This window comes from Aulonocara sp. 'chitande type north' Nkhata Bay, linkage group LG5 (genome assembly GCF_057382095.1).
Source record: "Aulonocara sp. 'chitande type north' Nkhata Bay isolate Kocher_YH1m ecotype deep benthic linkage group LG5, A_spYH_male_GT1.1, whole genome shotgun sequence".
Taxonomy (NCBI): Eukaryota; Metazoa; Chordata; class Actinopteri; order Cichliformes; family Cichlidae; genus Aulonocara; species Aulonocara sp. 'chitande type north' Nkhata Bay.
In genome coordinates this window covers 46,286,907-46,303,633 of record NC_141348.1, presented here as the reverse complement: position 1 = coordinate 46,303,633, position 16,727 = coordinate 46,286,907, and the positions used below count along the sequence as shown (strand labels likewise).

General features: G+C 38.8%; 1 protein-coding gene across 1 annotated transcript in view; it reads left to right on the top strand.

Moving 5' to 3' along the window:
• The window catches only part of LOC147331502 (serine hydroxymethyltransferase, mitochondrial-like), a 32,618-nt gene extending 17,566 nt beyond the window's left edge, over window positions 1-15,052 (top strand). The window contains exons 4-12 of the mRNA XM_086293874.1: window positions 921-1,121; window positions 1,352-1,433; window positions 4,227-4,349; window positions 8,836-8,975; window positions 9,098-9,260; window positions 9,468-9,567; window positions 12,746-12,901; window positions 13,533-13,640; window positions 13,900-15,052. Of these exons, the coding sequence (XP_086150000.1) occupies window positions 921-1,121; window positions 1,352-1,433; window positions 4,227-4,349; window positions 8,836-8,975; window positions 9,098-9,260; window positions 9,468-9,567; window positions 12,746-12,901; window positions 13,533-13,640; window positions 13,900-14,027 (1,201 nt within the window). The 3' untranslated portion in view covers window positions 14,028-15,052. The remainder of the gene's footprint in view (window positions 1-920; window positions 1,122-1,351; window positions 1,434-4,226; window positions 4,350-8,835; window positions 8,976-9,097; window positions 9,261-9,467; window positions 9,568-12,745; window positions 12,902-13,532; window positions 13,641-13,899) is intronic.
• The last annotated feature ends 1,675 nt before the right edge of the window (window positions 15,053-16,727 follow it).

Genomic DNA, 16,727 nt, shown 5'->3' with positions numbered 1-16,727 from the left:
TTTAAATGCAGCCAAGGCGTTTTTTTTAATAAACATTTCAAACTATTTACAGAACAATCAGCTGTTCTGCATCAAATTTAATGCAATACAAATATTTTTGGAGTGCCACTCCAAAAATTATTTCTTTCCACTATGAGATAAAGGAGAACATCAGCCTGCAGGCTGTACTTTTTTCGACCAATAGGAAAGGGTGGGGGTGTTTTTGGTTTTGTTTTTGCTCACAGGCAGAGCGTTTTTTCTTATAGAACGTTTCTTCCCGCAGTAAATATAAACAACAATAGTATTCAGGAAGAAAACCAAGCATTTCATATATTTTTATCATAACTCTGGTTTTACGTGGCCGATCAACACAATTTAAAAACTGGTATAAAGTCCACACTTTTTCCATCAATTGTTCCGTCTGTCCTGCTCACATCTCCAATGGTTGTACACGTTGTCATTAACGTGGCTTCACTCCACATCAGCCACGCCGCTTTGCCAGGTAAAACACCGGTGTCGGCACATAAGGACGCTGTCATAGCCTGTCAACCACGTTGATTAGCTGCGTATATACGAATGTGAATCGCATCATTGGCTGGACTATGGGATAAGGTGGCATCGTTCTAATCCCATACAGGAGCAGCCAGTCACTCACTGACTAACACTGCAAAACAGAATTGTTGAAATTTTAATTTTAATTTCAATTCAGGTTAGATTTTTTTTGTGCGCAACGAAGATTTTCTGTGCACAGAGACCGTGTCAGCAGTGCGCAATTGCGCACGTGCGCAGCTTAGAGGGAACATCGCATGTCATGCATGTGAACTCAGCTTGCACTTAGTTCTTTTCCCATCCTCAAGCACTCGTCTTTGTACCAGGAAGTCACAATGACATACCAATAGTACACGGACATTAGATGAATTGAAACAAATTTTCCATTACAGGTCTCATGGTGGAGGAGGAGTGGTTGACCAAATTGAGCTGCTCTGTCAGAAACGAGCTCTGGAGGCCTTTGACCTGGATCCAGCTCTGTGGGGCGTCAACGTCGAACTGTACTCTGGCTCTCCTGCCAACTTTGCCACTTTCACCGCTGTACTCAATCCCCACGATCGTATCATGGGCCTGGACGTATCTGATGGTGGACAGTTAGTATTCACTGTTGCTTTATTTTCATTGTTGGTCCTGTTTTTTCTTCATCCACACACTTTTAAAGCCACCCAAGTTGTTGGTCAACTGTAGTGTGTTACTGCCCTGTTTTAGTTTCCTACAAATCTGATATTCATATTGAATAAAATTTTGTGAAAAGGTTTACAAACAGAGTCTTTGAACTTCCATGTTTTATTCTTTATGTATATATTGTTTTTTCTCACTCCAGTCTGTCTCACGGCTACATGTCTGATGTGAAAAGAATCTCTGCAACCTCAATCTACTTTGAGACAATGCCTTACAAGCTAAATGTAAGTAGAAAAACCTTCTACTAATATCTACTGACACCTGTTGATTAGGGCTGTTTGATAGGATGATACATATGGGATGATATGAATATACATATCGGATATGAAAACATCGTTTCATATTATGCTATCGTTTGTTTTGTGGTGTCGCAAAATAAGCTGTTTACGGCAATATTTTTTCATCGTTTTGATGGTCACTGTAGTGGCGATTTAAAATAACCACACTATGGACGGACAAGCGACTGTTTTTACACGTACTTTCATTAGCAACGGTAAAATCATTGTGTGGTTCCGCCGTCTGCTTGTTTATTTTCTACATAAACCTTTCACAATAAAGCTCAACTTTTCAAAATACACTGAAATGATATACATTATTCTCAAACATCAAATTTCAGAATATGCGTCAAACAAATTACCTGAAATAAAAACATAAGGTAACTATAAATGGTGCTTACAGTCACCACGTGGATGCGGGCACAGAGAATGCCAACATGGCCAGTGAAGATGAGGCAGAACCAGGTAGCTCCAAACAGAAGGACCAGTCAAAACAAATCGAGGACCTTATTCCTAAACGAGGGGCTACCTCTGTAGCATGGACAGGGTTTGGTTATGAAAAGTCTGACACGGACCAGAAAACACAGAGCAGGCAAACCTCTTCAACCACCTACGCAAGAATCACGTGAACGAGTATGGAGAGAGTTAACGGATGAGAAGCAAAAAAGAGCCATCAGGTGTTCAAAATACACCTTAGACTCAAACATTAGAACAGGCTTTTCCCCACAGCACACCGTGTAATAAATACAAAGAAAATGACAGCCAGTACAAGTTATGTCTAAAAATGTATAGTTTAATGCATCAGTCAAAACACTCGACTCCAGGTACACGACGCCCAGCTGAAAACGCTTCACACAAGTCGAGTTCCCCGAGATTCACAGAATTTACAGAAAATGCACTATTTTGTGATATATATTGTTATTGGGATAAGAAATGTCATATCGGGATATGACATTTTGATCATATCGCACAGCCCTACTATTTATACCAGTGTAGTACGATTCGCTTTTTGGAGGTAGAGTATGAAAACTGGGAGATATACTGATGTATTTTTGATGTCTTACGAATGTCAGTGTGAGAAGTCTTCCAAAAGCCAATAAGCCAGCAAATGTTAAGACAGTCAAGCTTTCAGTATGTTAGAGTTAGATGTAAACACATTGCACAAGGCCGACACACGCAGCTTTTTTGCTAGTTCTTCTTATAATAGAATTTAAACTTAAAAATAATAATGTAATAATGACTACTGCCACATTACAGTAAATGTATACTGAGCAATAAGCCATGTCTTAGATTGCTGTCATAATATTGGCAGTTATGCTGACAGTGTTGGTCAGCTTGTGTTCATCAAATGTGAACACCTGGGATAACTAAACTATATTTGAATCTTTTTACAGTGTTACTCTTTTTGTTTAAAATCATTAACTTATTCATTGAAAGAAACACAAAACAACAGCAAGAAATGTAAAGACAATAATAGCCTTTTAGAAAATCCTGTTTGTTTCCCTGCCCCAGAGGGAAGACATGAGGCAGTGTGGCTAGGGATTTAGTGTCTAACTTCACAAAACTTAAACGCAACAGACACTTGCTGGCAGCTGTTTGCTGACACAGGGCAGTTCGCAAGTTTATAGTCAATATACGGCGACCATGTAGTCTTACTGCTATACTTGTAACACATTCAAAGTATTTTCCACCTGCACCAGCATCTGTTAAGTTAGGTTGCATCAGATTTAACAAGTGATTTTTTAAAATTAACATAAACTTTTGATCACTCGACTATATTTAGTGTAGAATATTTTATTTCTGGGGTCATAGTTGCAGTATTGGTAGCAGCTGATGGATGGTCATGAGAGTCTGTGTGTCCAGACCTGCTGATGTATGGGCAAGCAGGACCCCTCTGTGAGAAAGATAATGGGAAATCGACAAGCTGGCCAGCACTACTGGCTCTGTCTTCACAATGAGCAGGTTGATGGAGTGAGGGGGCATCCATAGATGTGCTCTGGAGATGGGAGATTATCAGGCTGTCTAAATAAAGCTTTCCTTCCTCCTTTTCTCTCTTCTTTTTCGTGTCTCTGTCTGCCTTATTCACCATTGTTTTTGTCCCTCACTTTGTTTTTCGGCTGCATTCTGGTGTCTTTCACTGCTTCTCTTTTCTGACGCTTAAAGGTGGACTAGAGGGGCAAAACTTCACTATGAGGCATCAGACATATCGGTCACTGGACAGGGTGAGCCTGGCTCCATTTCATGTGACTTCAAATTGCATTTACTGGAAAAAATGGATTGTCTAATGTGTTTCTTACATTGTTCATTTTAATAAAAGGGGGCAGAGAGAGTCTCGAAACCAACCTGAATCTGTTCAGGTTCATTGCACCAGCATAGCAGGTCCCTGAATGGTTAAATTAGGATAAGTAGGGGTGCATTACTGCAATTGCTCCATCTTCTTCCATGATATGATGGGTATAAATGCCTCCTTTAGATAAATTCCTTCCCCTTTTAAGGTAGCCAAAGTACTTCAAATACAGCTGCTTCGAATGAGCTTCAAATGGAAAAAATCTCTCTTCCGTGTAGATATGTTTGCTCTTGATACTCAGATATCTGACAGTTTTTTGATCTTTACATATTCCTTTTTTCTCCTGACCCTTACATTCCCTCTAATATTCTCACATTCTTCTTCCACTTTCTCTTTATTCTTTCACACTCTTCCTTTATCTTCTCTGTTTCCTCAATCTGTCTCCCTTTCTGCAGATTGCAACAGGACTTATAGACTACGACCAGATGGAGATGACGGCCAAGCTGTTCCGGCCCAAGCTCATCATCGCTGGCACCAGTGCCTATGCCCGGCTCATTGACTATGCCCGCATCAAGAAGGTGCACGGAGAACTCTCTGCATTCACAGCTCACCCCATGTTCACCCCGTCTTTTTCCGTTCTTTGCATTGTAATGCCAAACACACCAGCTTCCCATACCGACAGGTCACATCTCGCCAGCATTACTTCAAACCGTGTCTTTGCTAATTTCGTCCGACAGAAATGGAGACTCGTCTGCTCTAAATAAAGAGCATTCACTTTGAAGCTTCAACATTTTCCAAACACACTAATTTCAGGGTCATTACACACTTTACACACAGCTGCTTTCTTCTTCTGTTGACTACTCAACTCACACTGAGTCACAAGTATTCAGTAGCAACTTTTAACCACACACTTCACTGTTCTCTTTGACGGTGCACAAGAGGCCCCTTTATCTGTTTTGTTATACCCACCCGCTGATTCACTTCATTCACTCCATGACTGTTTCCCTTTGTTGCAGAGCTCCACTTTAGCTAGTACCATCAGATGGAGTGTCCCACCATTACAGAGCTGTGTTTTTATTAAGCACCATAACTACTTTGCCACTAGGCCTGAAGAGGGGCCATATTTTCCCCCTGGCATGTCTCTGTGCAACTGTTCTCTGTTTTATGGCCGAATCTGTTAGGCAGACTTCACATTTTAGGCGGGGGTGAGCTACCTAGATTGTAGAGTTGTTCATTTTTTGTGTGTGTGTTTTTTTTTTCTTTTACTATCGGTATTCATCAACTGCCGCGCTTCACCCTCTTGTGTTCTTTACCCTCTTTCCTTTTAATCTAATAAACGTGCAGATCCAGTTCAGATATGAGAGGAAGAGAGATTGTCACGATAATGCATATTAATTGGAGCACTAAAAAGATTGTTTACTGCTCTGATCATTCGCCAGCGAGTCATTTGCATGTTAGCGAGCTATTTATTGTTTGTGCCTTTTTCAATAAATGCTGGCAAGAGACAGCAAGGATTTATTGAATTGCGTTATAATATTTCAGGCCTCTGAAGACTGCTGAAGGATGTAATTACACCAGCTCTCATTTGAAATGTCTTTCCTTAGAGAACATGGGTACCGTTAACAGATGGAGTTAGTCCTCAAATCTTAACTGTGGGGGGGTAAATGTAAATGTAGTGCCAAGACATTGTATCTGAAAAACATTTTATATGCATACACAATGTAATTTATCTATATTTGAGCAGTGTCAAAAACTCACTAAAGCTGAAGTGCTAAGTTTGAGCTTTATCAGGGCTTGGGTGTCTTCATTAAATCACTTATTTTTGGAAAAGACGTAACCGCCTGGCAGAGTCCACGGTGAGTTTAGGGGTCATATTTAATATGTCTGCAGTAAAGTCCAACTGAGCACTGTGAGCAGAGAACTTTACAGATGGCAGAGATCAGTAGGAATTTAAAAATATTAATTGAAAGGAGCTGCAGTGAGCTTATCATAAGAGCAAATCATAAGTGTTTACAATTTTTAAACATGGTGAGCACTGATTTGTTCCAAAACATAAAAAGTAAACCCCAGGAAGACACCCCCCCCCCCAAAAAAAAAAAAGGCCCATGAAAGAAATGCTAAGTAAGATTTCGCTAAGTAACAGAAGCTAGTGGAACAGAGGCTTGTCCAGATGGGACATCATAGCTTCGGCTCTCTTTTGAACTTTTTTTCTGAACTCAGGACTGTGTCACCTTAAAGCAGGGGACAGTGTCTAAGAAAGGCCAAAAACCTTACACTGCAAATCTAATCCAGATGGAAAAGAGAAGGTATTTTCACCTCATAGTTTTCAGGCTAATCCTGGAGGCTCAGTGATTTTAATTTAAAGTCTTTGTGAAGCACAGGGAACTGCACCCGATTCAGGATACTTTATTAATGCTTAAGGAAATTGTCTTAAAAAAGGACTTGGATAGTTAGCTATAGATGATTTTCTCAGTATTATTGTAGGGTCTTTGCCTAATAATATAAACATTCAAGATTCAAAGCGTTTATTGTCGTGTACAAAGTAAGCATTTCTCTGTACAATGAAATTCTGTCTCTGCTGTCCACAAACAGATGCCGGTTAATATGTACATTAGAACTAGAACACATAAAGCACAAATAGTATAAATAAATAAATGGAGACAAGAAATTGAAGTATTAAATAGATTTGTGTGCATTGAGGCCACTGGTTTAATTTGGGCTGTATAAATAAAACTGAATGGAATTTCACATTTTATGTTAGTTTTTGTTTTAAACATTTCACCCATTAAAGTATAAAAAGTTCAATTTTAAAAAATGTAAAATCCATGGATGAAACTTTACAGTCAGTTCGACCATTCAGACATTTTACACAGCAAATCGCCAAAACTGTTTTCAGTAAGCAGTTCTTCACTCATCCATTTCAATCTAATCTAATAAATAGATCAAATTAAAAAGAAAATTCAATACAGAAAATAATACAAGCACACAAGCTTCTTCATAGATACCAAACCGCATGTGAAGGTTATTTCTGAGACTGGTAGAACTTTATTTTTTATTTAGCCTGTTGTTTGCTGGGTCGTTACTTCTACAGACCTCGGTTTGATTTTTGAGCATGTCCTTCATTTTATTTGTTAGGTTGAAATTTAATATTTTGATTTATTCTTTAGACTCTTTAAACTCTTATATTGTGCAAGAGTCTTGAGTGCCCCATAATTTCTCTACATTTCGCATAAGACATGCCAGATCTTCTCCTAGTTTTCTTTTATGAAGGTGTTTCAAAGTTGTTCTTTGGACATTGGCTGTGTTTGAACGTTGTTTCAAACGAAATAATTGGACCAGTTTTAACTTCATAGATGTGCGTGGGTGTGTAACTTATCAGCTGTTTGGGCCTGGTCTTTGGGAATATGAACAGACAAAGCAATCTCATGGTGCCTTCCCAAAAACGGGGCATATACTACTATGTGAATTCCATAAATTTAAGGTTTTCCTACTTCATAATCAGTTTTTGTTGTTTCTGTTATAGCTCATCACTCATCCAAGTGACTCCTTGGATGAGTGATTAATGTTTCTCTCACTGAAAACGCTACATCCAGATGAACAGAATCAACTTTTTGGGATTTACTTACCTGGCACGAATCAAGAGCTTGTTTAAATTTAAAATTGACTATTACATTGATTTAGTAACTGAAAGGTTGGAAACCTTTTGGGGGACCAGCACTGTATCTGTTGTTGCATTCGGAGTGTCCATTTCACAGTGCAGTATTATAAAAGGAGTCAGACACATGTGAGGTACAAGTATTAACGGCAGGCAACTTTTTGCTTTAACTACTGCCAAAGCAACCGTGCATAACTATGATCATTACTGCAATGAATGTTTGTTTATTTCCAAAGCCAATGCATACAGTATTTGGCATGCGCAGATTGCCTCTACATGTGCAGTAGATGCAAGGGCAGTACCAAAGCTTTGGTTCCCTCTCCTGCAGTTCAGAAGTGTTTCACTGAGTCCGAAAAATTTAGAACAGAGCCCAACATATTTCTGTCATATTTCATAGTGGCACATACATTGTTTTTGCTATCATGGTGCTCTCATGGTCCTTTGATATCACATCTAAAAAACACTCTTCTCTGACAGGACCAACCTACTATTAATTTGCGTTTAAATTTCGAGTTACTAAGTGCTTCCTTTGTAACATTCACACACGCATTCATACACCAATGGAGTATTCATACTCTGATCGTAGAAAACATGGAGGTTAGTATCTTGCCCAACTGGAGCAGACCTGGGATCGAACCACCAACCTTCCGGTTAGTAGGTGAAACTTTATTAGGTAAAACTTTGTTATTTTTGTTATTTTCACAGTAGAGGGTGTGCAAATATTAAGGGTATAACTATTGCACTGTGTATTAGATGGAGGAGTTGTAAAGTGAGACTGATTCCCTGTGTCTTTCAGTGGTGCATTTGGGTGATCTTAGTCTCTCACTTAACACTGCTCCTGTGACTGGTCAGCACAGATGAGTGGGCGGGAGGTATTGCCCAGCATTGTCCTTACTTTCAACAAAATTCGGCTCTCCGACACCACCTTAAGGGAGTCCAGCTCCATCCCCACAACATTATTGTCCTTTCAGATCAGTTTATTGAATTTGTTGGCATCTGCGACCCTCAACCTGCTGCCCCACCATGCAACAGCATAGAGGATGGCAGCAGCCACAACAGACATAGAAAATTCTGAGCATTTCTGACAGATCTTCAAAGACGTCAGCCGCCTCAGAAAATACAGACGACTCTGGCCCTTCTTGTAGAGCGCAGTGGTGTTTTTAACCCAATCCAGTTTATTGTCGGTGTGTACTCTCAGGTATTTATAGTTCTCCACAATTATCACATCGACCTCCAGTATTGAAACAGGGGTCACATGTTTCCTGATCCTCATAAAGTCCACAATCAATTCTTTGGTCTTTGTCATATTGATCTTGTATTGAAAAAAACTGGAACTTTCCTGCCACATGTGTATACATGTTGGTCTTAATTTTATAACTGTTCCCTCATCCTGCCTCTTTTTCTTCCAGCTGTGCACCAACATCAATGCCTACCTGCTTGCTGACATGGCTCATATTAGTGGCCTGGTGGCAGCCAAAGCCATCCCCTCGCCCTTTGAACATGCTGACCTGGTCACCTCCACCACGCACAAGTCCCTCCGTGGAGCAAGGTAAGGTCAAACTGTAAGAGACACGGGTGGGAACAAAAATCAAATTACTGAGAAGCAAACCTGGTTTGGTTTTTAGAGAATAGTAAAAGTGCTTCATCAGTAAAAGATTCTGTTCTGTCCAGGGCTGGTCTCATCTTCTATCGGAAGGGTGTTCGCTCAGTTGACAAAAAGGGAAAGGAAATCATGTACGACCTCGAGGACAGGGTCAACTTTTCCGTCTTCCCCTCCCTGCAGGGTGGACCTCATAACCATGCCATTGGTGCTGTAGCAGTGGCACTCAGACAGGTCTGCACAACCTTAAGAACATGTTGCATAAACTTCAGTCAGCAGAGGGGAAGTAATCTGTTCTGTCACAAGATGCATATAACATTAGTTTTTGTTAATAAAACTCTAGACATGATGCAGTTACATCATACAGTTTCTTGATGTCTGTATCTATTTTTGATAGCCAAATGATAAACTTACTGTATGGTTTTGGTTCTGTGTGTCCAGGCACAGTCTCCCCTGTTTAAGAAGTATGTTGACCAGGTGCTAAAGAATGCCAAGGCTATGGCTGCAGCTCTTCTCAGCAAAGGCTACACTCTGGTATCAGGTAATCTAGTGTGTATTTACTCAATTCTTTATTTTCCAAGTCACAGACTCAGCACAGAGCATTTAACACTGAAAATTCACATAAAATGTCCTGTAACAAAATGCAAATTACACAGCAAGAAAAAAAGCACAAATCCATTTAAATTCATGATGTGCAAATAGGCTAATGTTGCTGCGCCTGCCTTGTCAGTCAAGAAAATAAAATCAGATGAAAGTGGTCACTTTGCGGTTGTGAGCAAATGCTTGAATCTTGTACTGAATCCAATACGCTGGCCTCAGCTGTTTTTTGATGTATAGCCTTCAATTGATACTCTAAAAATACAGACTTGTCCTGTGCTTACTCTGCAGTGTGTACATACACCCTTCTTTAATCCCTTAGTAAATGTTTTAGCCAAATAACTGGAAAGAGTGAAAGACCGTACCAGTAAAACACAAATTCAGTGCTTTTACAAACCCTATATAAATGTTGGTTGACTTAGTTTCAACTGTTACACTGCAAAAACTCAAAATCTTACCAAGTATATTTGTCTTATTTCAAGTCAAAATATCTAATCACACTTAAAATAAGCCATAATCAGCTAAAGAGTAACGTTTCAGTGAGATATAGGAACTTGTTTTTAGACAGTGCATCTTGGATATCTTGTTAAGTGAAAAACTCTAGAAAACATATTGTTTTGAGTCATATCTCACACGAAACAAGCTTTTTTGGAATTTCATAAACGTTTTAAGCTGCTGTGTTATTTGTAAAAGATGTATCATCTTGTTTCAAGAAATAGACCTAACTTGAATCAGGACATCAAATCTACTTTATTGAGAACTGCAGGTTAATATCATGCCCAACATTGCATTATTATGAGTCTTAGTATCTTAAGCACAGTGTATTTATTTTTCTTACATACCAGTCAAACCATATCAATGTGACATTGAAAAGGAGGCAAAACACTGAAATTGTTTCCCTCACTGAACAGATTGCGCCAAAAGTAAAATAAAAAGTAAATAGAACAATTTTTTTGCCAGTCTTTAAAAACCTTATTTCAGCCCACATATTCACAAAAGACTCAAGAATAATGTTTGATGATGTCAGTTAGATCATACTTCGCTGGAATGTACTTGCTGTTATTAAAGTTTACATAGTGGTATGCTGTATAATCAACAAGATTTCCAGCATCCACAAAAATATTTGCCTGAGCTAGACAGGGAACTTCTACCTCATAAGCTAAATATTGATCATTCCACCCAACTGTAGAGAGAGGCTGGCATTCAAAACAATACACAGATGCATTTACAATATAGATGTTTTTAACAAGTGCAAACTCTGGAGCATCATTTATGACATCAGAAATAACCAAAGATTTTTCACATGAATGTATATTTCCATGTAGCATAATCCACTGTACAGAAACTACATGTTCAACTTGCTCAATGAAGTCTTTAATCTTGCCTTCTACATAATGAACATTTTTCACCTCTTTGGCTGGACCCATGTCGACTTCACTTGAAAAAATGGGATGTTTCTCATGCACGTTCTGACTACATTCATAAAGTTGGTTGTGCTTCACAAGAGATTTACAAATATTCTTAAAACTACTTTTCAGAGCCCACTGCTTGAAGAAACAATGTTTTGACTCAAAACGCATACACATATGCCTCACTGTAGGACCAAGAGCCTTAATCTGAGAAGGAAGATGCAGTAAATAATGCTGTTTAGGTATAATATTTTCATCTGGAAACAGTTGTTTGAAATGTTTTAAAGACAATTCCTGTCTGACTTTCCTGATTAAGTTCCCTTCAGGTGACAAACTATCACAGAGACCAATAATATCGTATCTTATAACGTTTGGATGACTCTTAAAACCTTTGTAAACTGGAAGTGGAATCTAATTAGTTAACATCTCCCAGTTGCATTTTCTCAGTACAAAGCTAGAATAAGTTCATACGATCTAATTACTAGGAGGTACACTGTACAACTACCTTCCATAGTCTCAGCTAATGGAGAGCGTCATTACCAAAGTGGGAAGAGGCCTAAAATGTTCTTGTTCCACCACAGGTTATAAATAATGCTGTCAGTTCCTAAATGTTGTCTAATTAGCAGCAATCTTCAGACATAATGTGTGCTTAAGAAAACAAACAAGCAAAAAAAAGAAAAAGAAAACGCAGTCCAGAACACGCTTGGCCTGTGATTTACTCTATCCCATTAATCTCCTCACTGTCATTCTCTTTGGGGGTGATTTTTGAGATTTATGTTGTAGAGTTCTCTATTTTAATGGTCAGCCATCTTGAAAATTGAACTCTGTACATTATGAACTTGTAAATGATAATTCCAGAGTAGTAGAATTACACACAGTTGCACATGGGCTACTCTGATAGATTTTCATAATGTTTAACTATTAAATGAAGTGCTGTGGAGAGCTGCCTTTGTATAGTTGATGTAAGGAGCACCAAGATAAAAAAAGCATCAGTATAAAAGTCATCTTGTCCATAACCAACAAATTTGTGAACTAATGAGCAAATCCTGCAGCCCAGGCAAGGTAAACTAGCTGACAGGTTGTGTAATGACTTATCCATGTTTTTAAAGAAAGCAACATTATCAGGTACTTCCATTGATACTCTGAACACATAATTATCCACTCATGTCCCAAAATCAGCAATTTAGTGAGTCCTCACTTAAAAAAAAGAAAGAAAACAAAAGGAAAACAAAAAACTGCCTCACACAGTCATCCAGCAGCTCGGATTATTGTGGGTTTTTTGGTTTATTATGTCTAGAATAAAGATATTTATAATACCTTTGGTGGTTGTCACTATTATTGGTTAGACTTTTACGTGTCCTGCTTAAAAAAGTGCATTTTGACGGCCTGTATTCCAGGAACATGTGCATTTACTCTTGTGGAAGCTAACGGGGATCTAAATAAATGATCTATTTGTCTCCTTCACACTTAAATCTTATTAAATGAACAAAATCTAATTTGGCTTTTTTGGTTTCAGCGTTGTGAAATGTATAAATAGCATGAATCAGATAAGCACATAAAAGAGGAGAAAATGTCAAGCAGTACTCCTTCTTAAGCTAAATCTAATATCTGTGTTTCATACATTGGTGTGACAAGGTGCTGTGATCAAATGCTTCACAGCGAGGTTTGTGTGTCTACAAAACAACATGCTTCTGTCCTCATTAAAAATTCCAGGTGGGACCGACACCCACCTGGTCCTCGTGGACCTGCGGCCCAGGGGTGTTGACGGGGCTCGGACTGAGAGGTTACTTGAGCTTGCGTCAATCTCCACCAATAAGACTACCTGCCCTGGAGACAAGAGCGCCCTGGCGCCTGGTGGCCTCAGACTAGGTAAGAAGCAGCTTCACATCACACTGTGTTTGGCCGAACACACACCAGGGGTGTTGTGAAACCATGCGCTTCCCTGTATATTCATTTTGAATGTTAAAAGAAACCGATCAGTTGTCCAGCAATGTTATAAAGTTTTTTTTGTCAGATTTATTTTACATTCACCACCTTCTTCAATTAATCTGTGTTGCTTTTTTAAAAATGTAGTTCTGCATATGGAAATTAGTCAGCCACAAATTAAGCCACAAGCACTGAGCTGTTCATGATTAATTAAACTTGTTTGGCTTTTTAATCATCTTTCAGGAAGTTCAAGAGCTTCTCATCTACACTCCCTCATTTTTAGCATTATCTTAAGGCAATATTTCGTACCTGTAATCCAATGCACTGCACTTATTACTTTCTCTTTTGTCCTGCACTGTGGCAGCCATTAGTATTTGTGTAGTCGAATCTGTATAGATTAATTACTGACCTTTTAAGAAGCTCCAAGTCTATACAATTTTTAAAAACTATATGGCAAAATTAGCAGAAAAAAAGCAAGAACAAGAATTTAAAAAACGTAAAACTGGAAAAGTACAAAAGGAAGTATATAGTTCATAGTCTATTTCAACCTGAGTGATGTGTTCTTCTCTGTCAGGTGCTCCAGCCCTGACCTCGAGACAGTTCAAAGAAGCTGACTTTGTGCAAGTTGTCGAGTTCATGGATGAGGGTTTGAAGATTGCCTTGGATGTCACGAAAAAGACAGGTGAGCCTGCTGTGAGGAGGGGGGCAGATTAATCTGTAGCTCAGTGGATGCCTAAAACATGTTGAAATTCTTTTTACCAAAGCACAGTTTGAAACTGTTCATTATTAACTGTAATAGCATTAGTGAATTTATAAAGTCAAATATAGTGCACGGTCTTTAAAATTGCTGCATGAGAGAAGACAAAATGCCCAGTGGTAGTGAAACAGAGGAAGCTAAGAATAAACATCTGAGCATTTCTCTTTTCTGTTGTTGTTTGCAGGAAAGCTCCAGGACTTCAAGAACTTCCTTCTTCAGGACCCAGAAACGGTGGCTCGCATCGCAGATCTGCGCCACCGTGTTGAAGCTTTTGCCAGGCCCTTTCCCATGCCAGGGTTCTCCGACCATTAGCCCACTGTGGACTCACGGGTCTATCACAGCCAGATGGCAGAGAGCCGGCAGGGCAGAAGTGTGGATGGAGTGAAATGTGGCTGGAGCCTGTGAACTGAAATGGCTTCAATTCACTTTTTCAATCATATACGGGAAACAATTTTTATACTGCTTTGCAGTCACGAGTCATCTGTTTGGGTAGAAACATAGCTTCCATTTTGAGTTAAAGAAACAATCAAATGTGACAGATTTTCTAGAGCAGAACAACATATTTTCTATTGTGTGTGTGAAGATTTTCTTCTTCACATGATTTCTTAACAAAAGTGTGTGGAAGAAATAATTAGCAAAAGTCGGTGTCATAGTGTCTGTGATCTCAATGAAAAAGAAAAATCATACTGGATATGTTTACTCACAGTCACCTACTAACTGGAAGGTTGGTGTTTCGATCCCTATCTGCTCCAGTGTGCATGCCAAATATCTTTGGCTGGGCAGGCTTTTGCAAGATACGAACACCAAATTGCTCTCTATCAGAGTATGAATGCGTGTGAATGTTAAATAGAAAGAGCATAGAAAAAAAAAGTGCTATATAAGTTCCAGTCAGTTTACCATTTACCCTTTAATGTGTGTACCTGCTCTCATCACTGAAAAGCACAAGGCTAGTGACAATTCTGGTATTCTATGGCGAATGCTAAAAGGTGCCAGGTAATACGCACAGGGCGCACTGGAGGATGTCAGGCCCCAGCCACCTTCATGAAGTCTGTCTCTTAATCTTTGGTCAGAGACATTCACACTAGTGGCCTGCTGGAGGCCCTTTCTGTTCTCATGTGCTCATTCTGCTCCTCCACAGTGCACATGGTTTCAACAAATGCGAATAAACTGTCTACATCACAACTCAGTCAAAACATATTTTACTATAGTGTTCAGAAGTCTCTGATTTTTTTTTTTAACTGACAACTGCTGGTTTGAACCAATCTTTTTCATGTTTGTGTTCATTTTAGTAGTGCCATTCTAATAAACCCCAGTAATGAAAGTATGGTCTGTGTTGTGTAATTCTGTTATATTGTTATGTTTAACGTATTTGCAGAGGATTAAAACAGAAATCTTAAGCTTTGAAAAACTAATTTAGTCAAAATATATAGAAAAAAAATGTGAATGCATGCATCTATTTGATATTGACATAACATTGTTGGTGGCATTTACCTGGCAGAGTTTGCAGATGAAAGTTTCCTAAACAGTACAGATTTTCTACAGCTCCACTTACATGCATACTCATATAATTACACTTGAATTTTTTAATTTCATGATACCTCATTTCTGGTTTTCAAGAAGAAAACTTTTTACAAACCGTTTTACAAAAAAGTGTTGGTTTATAAAATAAGTATGAAAAAGTTTTTCCTTATAACATTTTTTTGCAGTTTGGTTGGTTTTCCACAAGTCAGCCTGTTACACTCACTGGCCATTTGGTTGGTACACCTCACAGTAATATTTCTTCAGGACAAACCATGAATTAAAAACTCATCTCATTTAATATGTGCATCTGTTCACTTGTTTTTTTGCCCCTCAAAGCTACGCTTATTTCAATCTCATAGCAAGGTGTCTCTGAAGGTGTGCCCGTCTCACCTTAACACTGATTGGAACAGGGTGACTGGTGGTTTGCGCATGGCCATTGTAGATAACATTCATGTCTTTGACAGTAAACTAAGGGAAACCAAGACAGCAGGCATGCTGCCACTGGCCCTGCTTTCACAGCTCTGAGATCAGTTACGATCTGCGCTTCCTTGCAAGCTCCAGCTAGCATTAGCAAGTAAATGAGTTTCTGTGATTTATCATTGTACCAGAAAGGTTTTCTCCTGTTAACCATCCTTGGTCAACATGTTGACCATGATATAGAGAAGATAGAGTTTGAAAAAGTTGTACTTCATTGTCAGTACATTAACAATCAAAACTCAGAGAACTGCCGTTCACTGTTCAAGGTTCAAGGTTCTTTATTTGTCACATGCATAGTTATACAAGTATAACACACAGTGAAATGTAGCCTTTTTTTTTTTTTTTGAGGTATTTGGATATTAGGGCTGGGCGATATGGCCTAAAATCCATATCATGGTATAATTTGAAGCACGAGCGGTAACGATATATATCGCGATATATTCTTTTCTTCTGTATAACATATTTTCCACACTATAAGGCACACTTAAAATCCTTTAATTTTCTCAAAAATCGAGAGTGTGCCTTATGTATGAATTCTGGTTGTGCTTACTGACCTCGAACCGATCTTGGCGTGCAAAAATCTGTTAAAAATGTTTTAGTACAACTTTGGTAAGCCGCACTGCTTGATGGATTGTCAGAGCATTACGGCTGCTGTGGTGAGGAGCTTCGCGGAGTAATCTGGGTCCAAAACTCCATCGACTTCAGGTCCCAAAGTCAAACGAACACTGAGAGTTAAAAACGGTCTAAATTATTTCATCTTTAATAAAATCATCAGCGTTGCTGCTTTACCAGGTGCAACAATTAAGTTTAACATCCATGAAAACAGAAGTTATTAAATTTAACGGAGTTACAAGTTAACAGGAAGTTAGCTCGCTAGTTTCCACCTAAACATGACATACCATGTTCTGAGAGATTTTTGAAACTAATTAAAACGTACAGCTCTGCTACCACTTCCAACATAAATGAAGACAGACAACTAAACAGCAGTGGCGTTTGCAGGGTTAATGAAGTTGG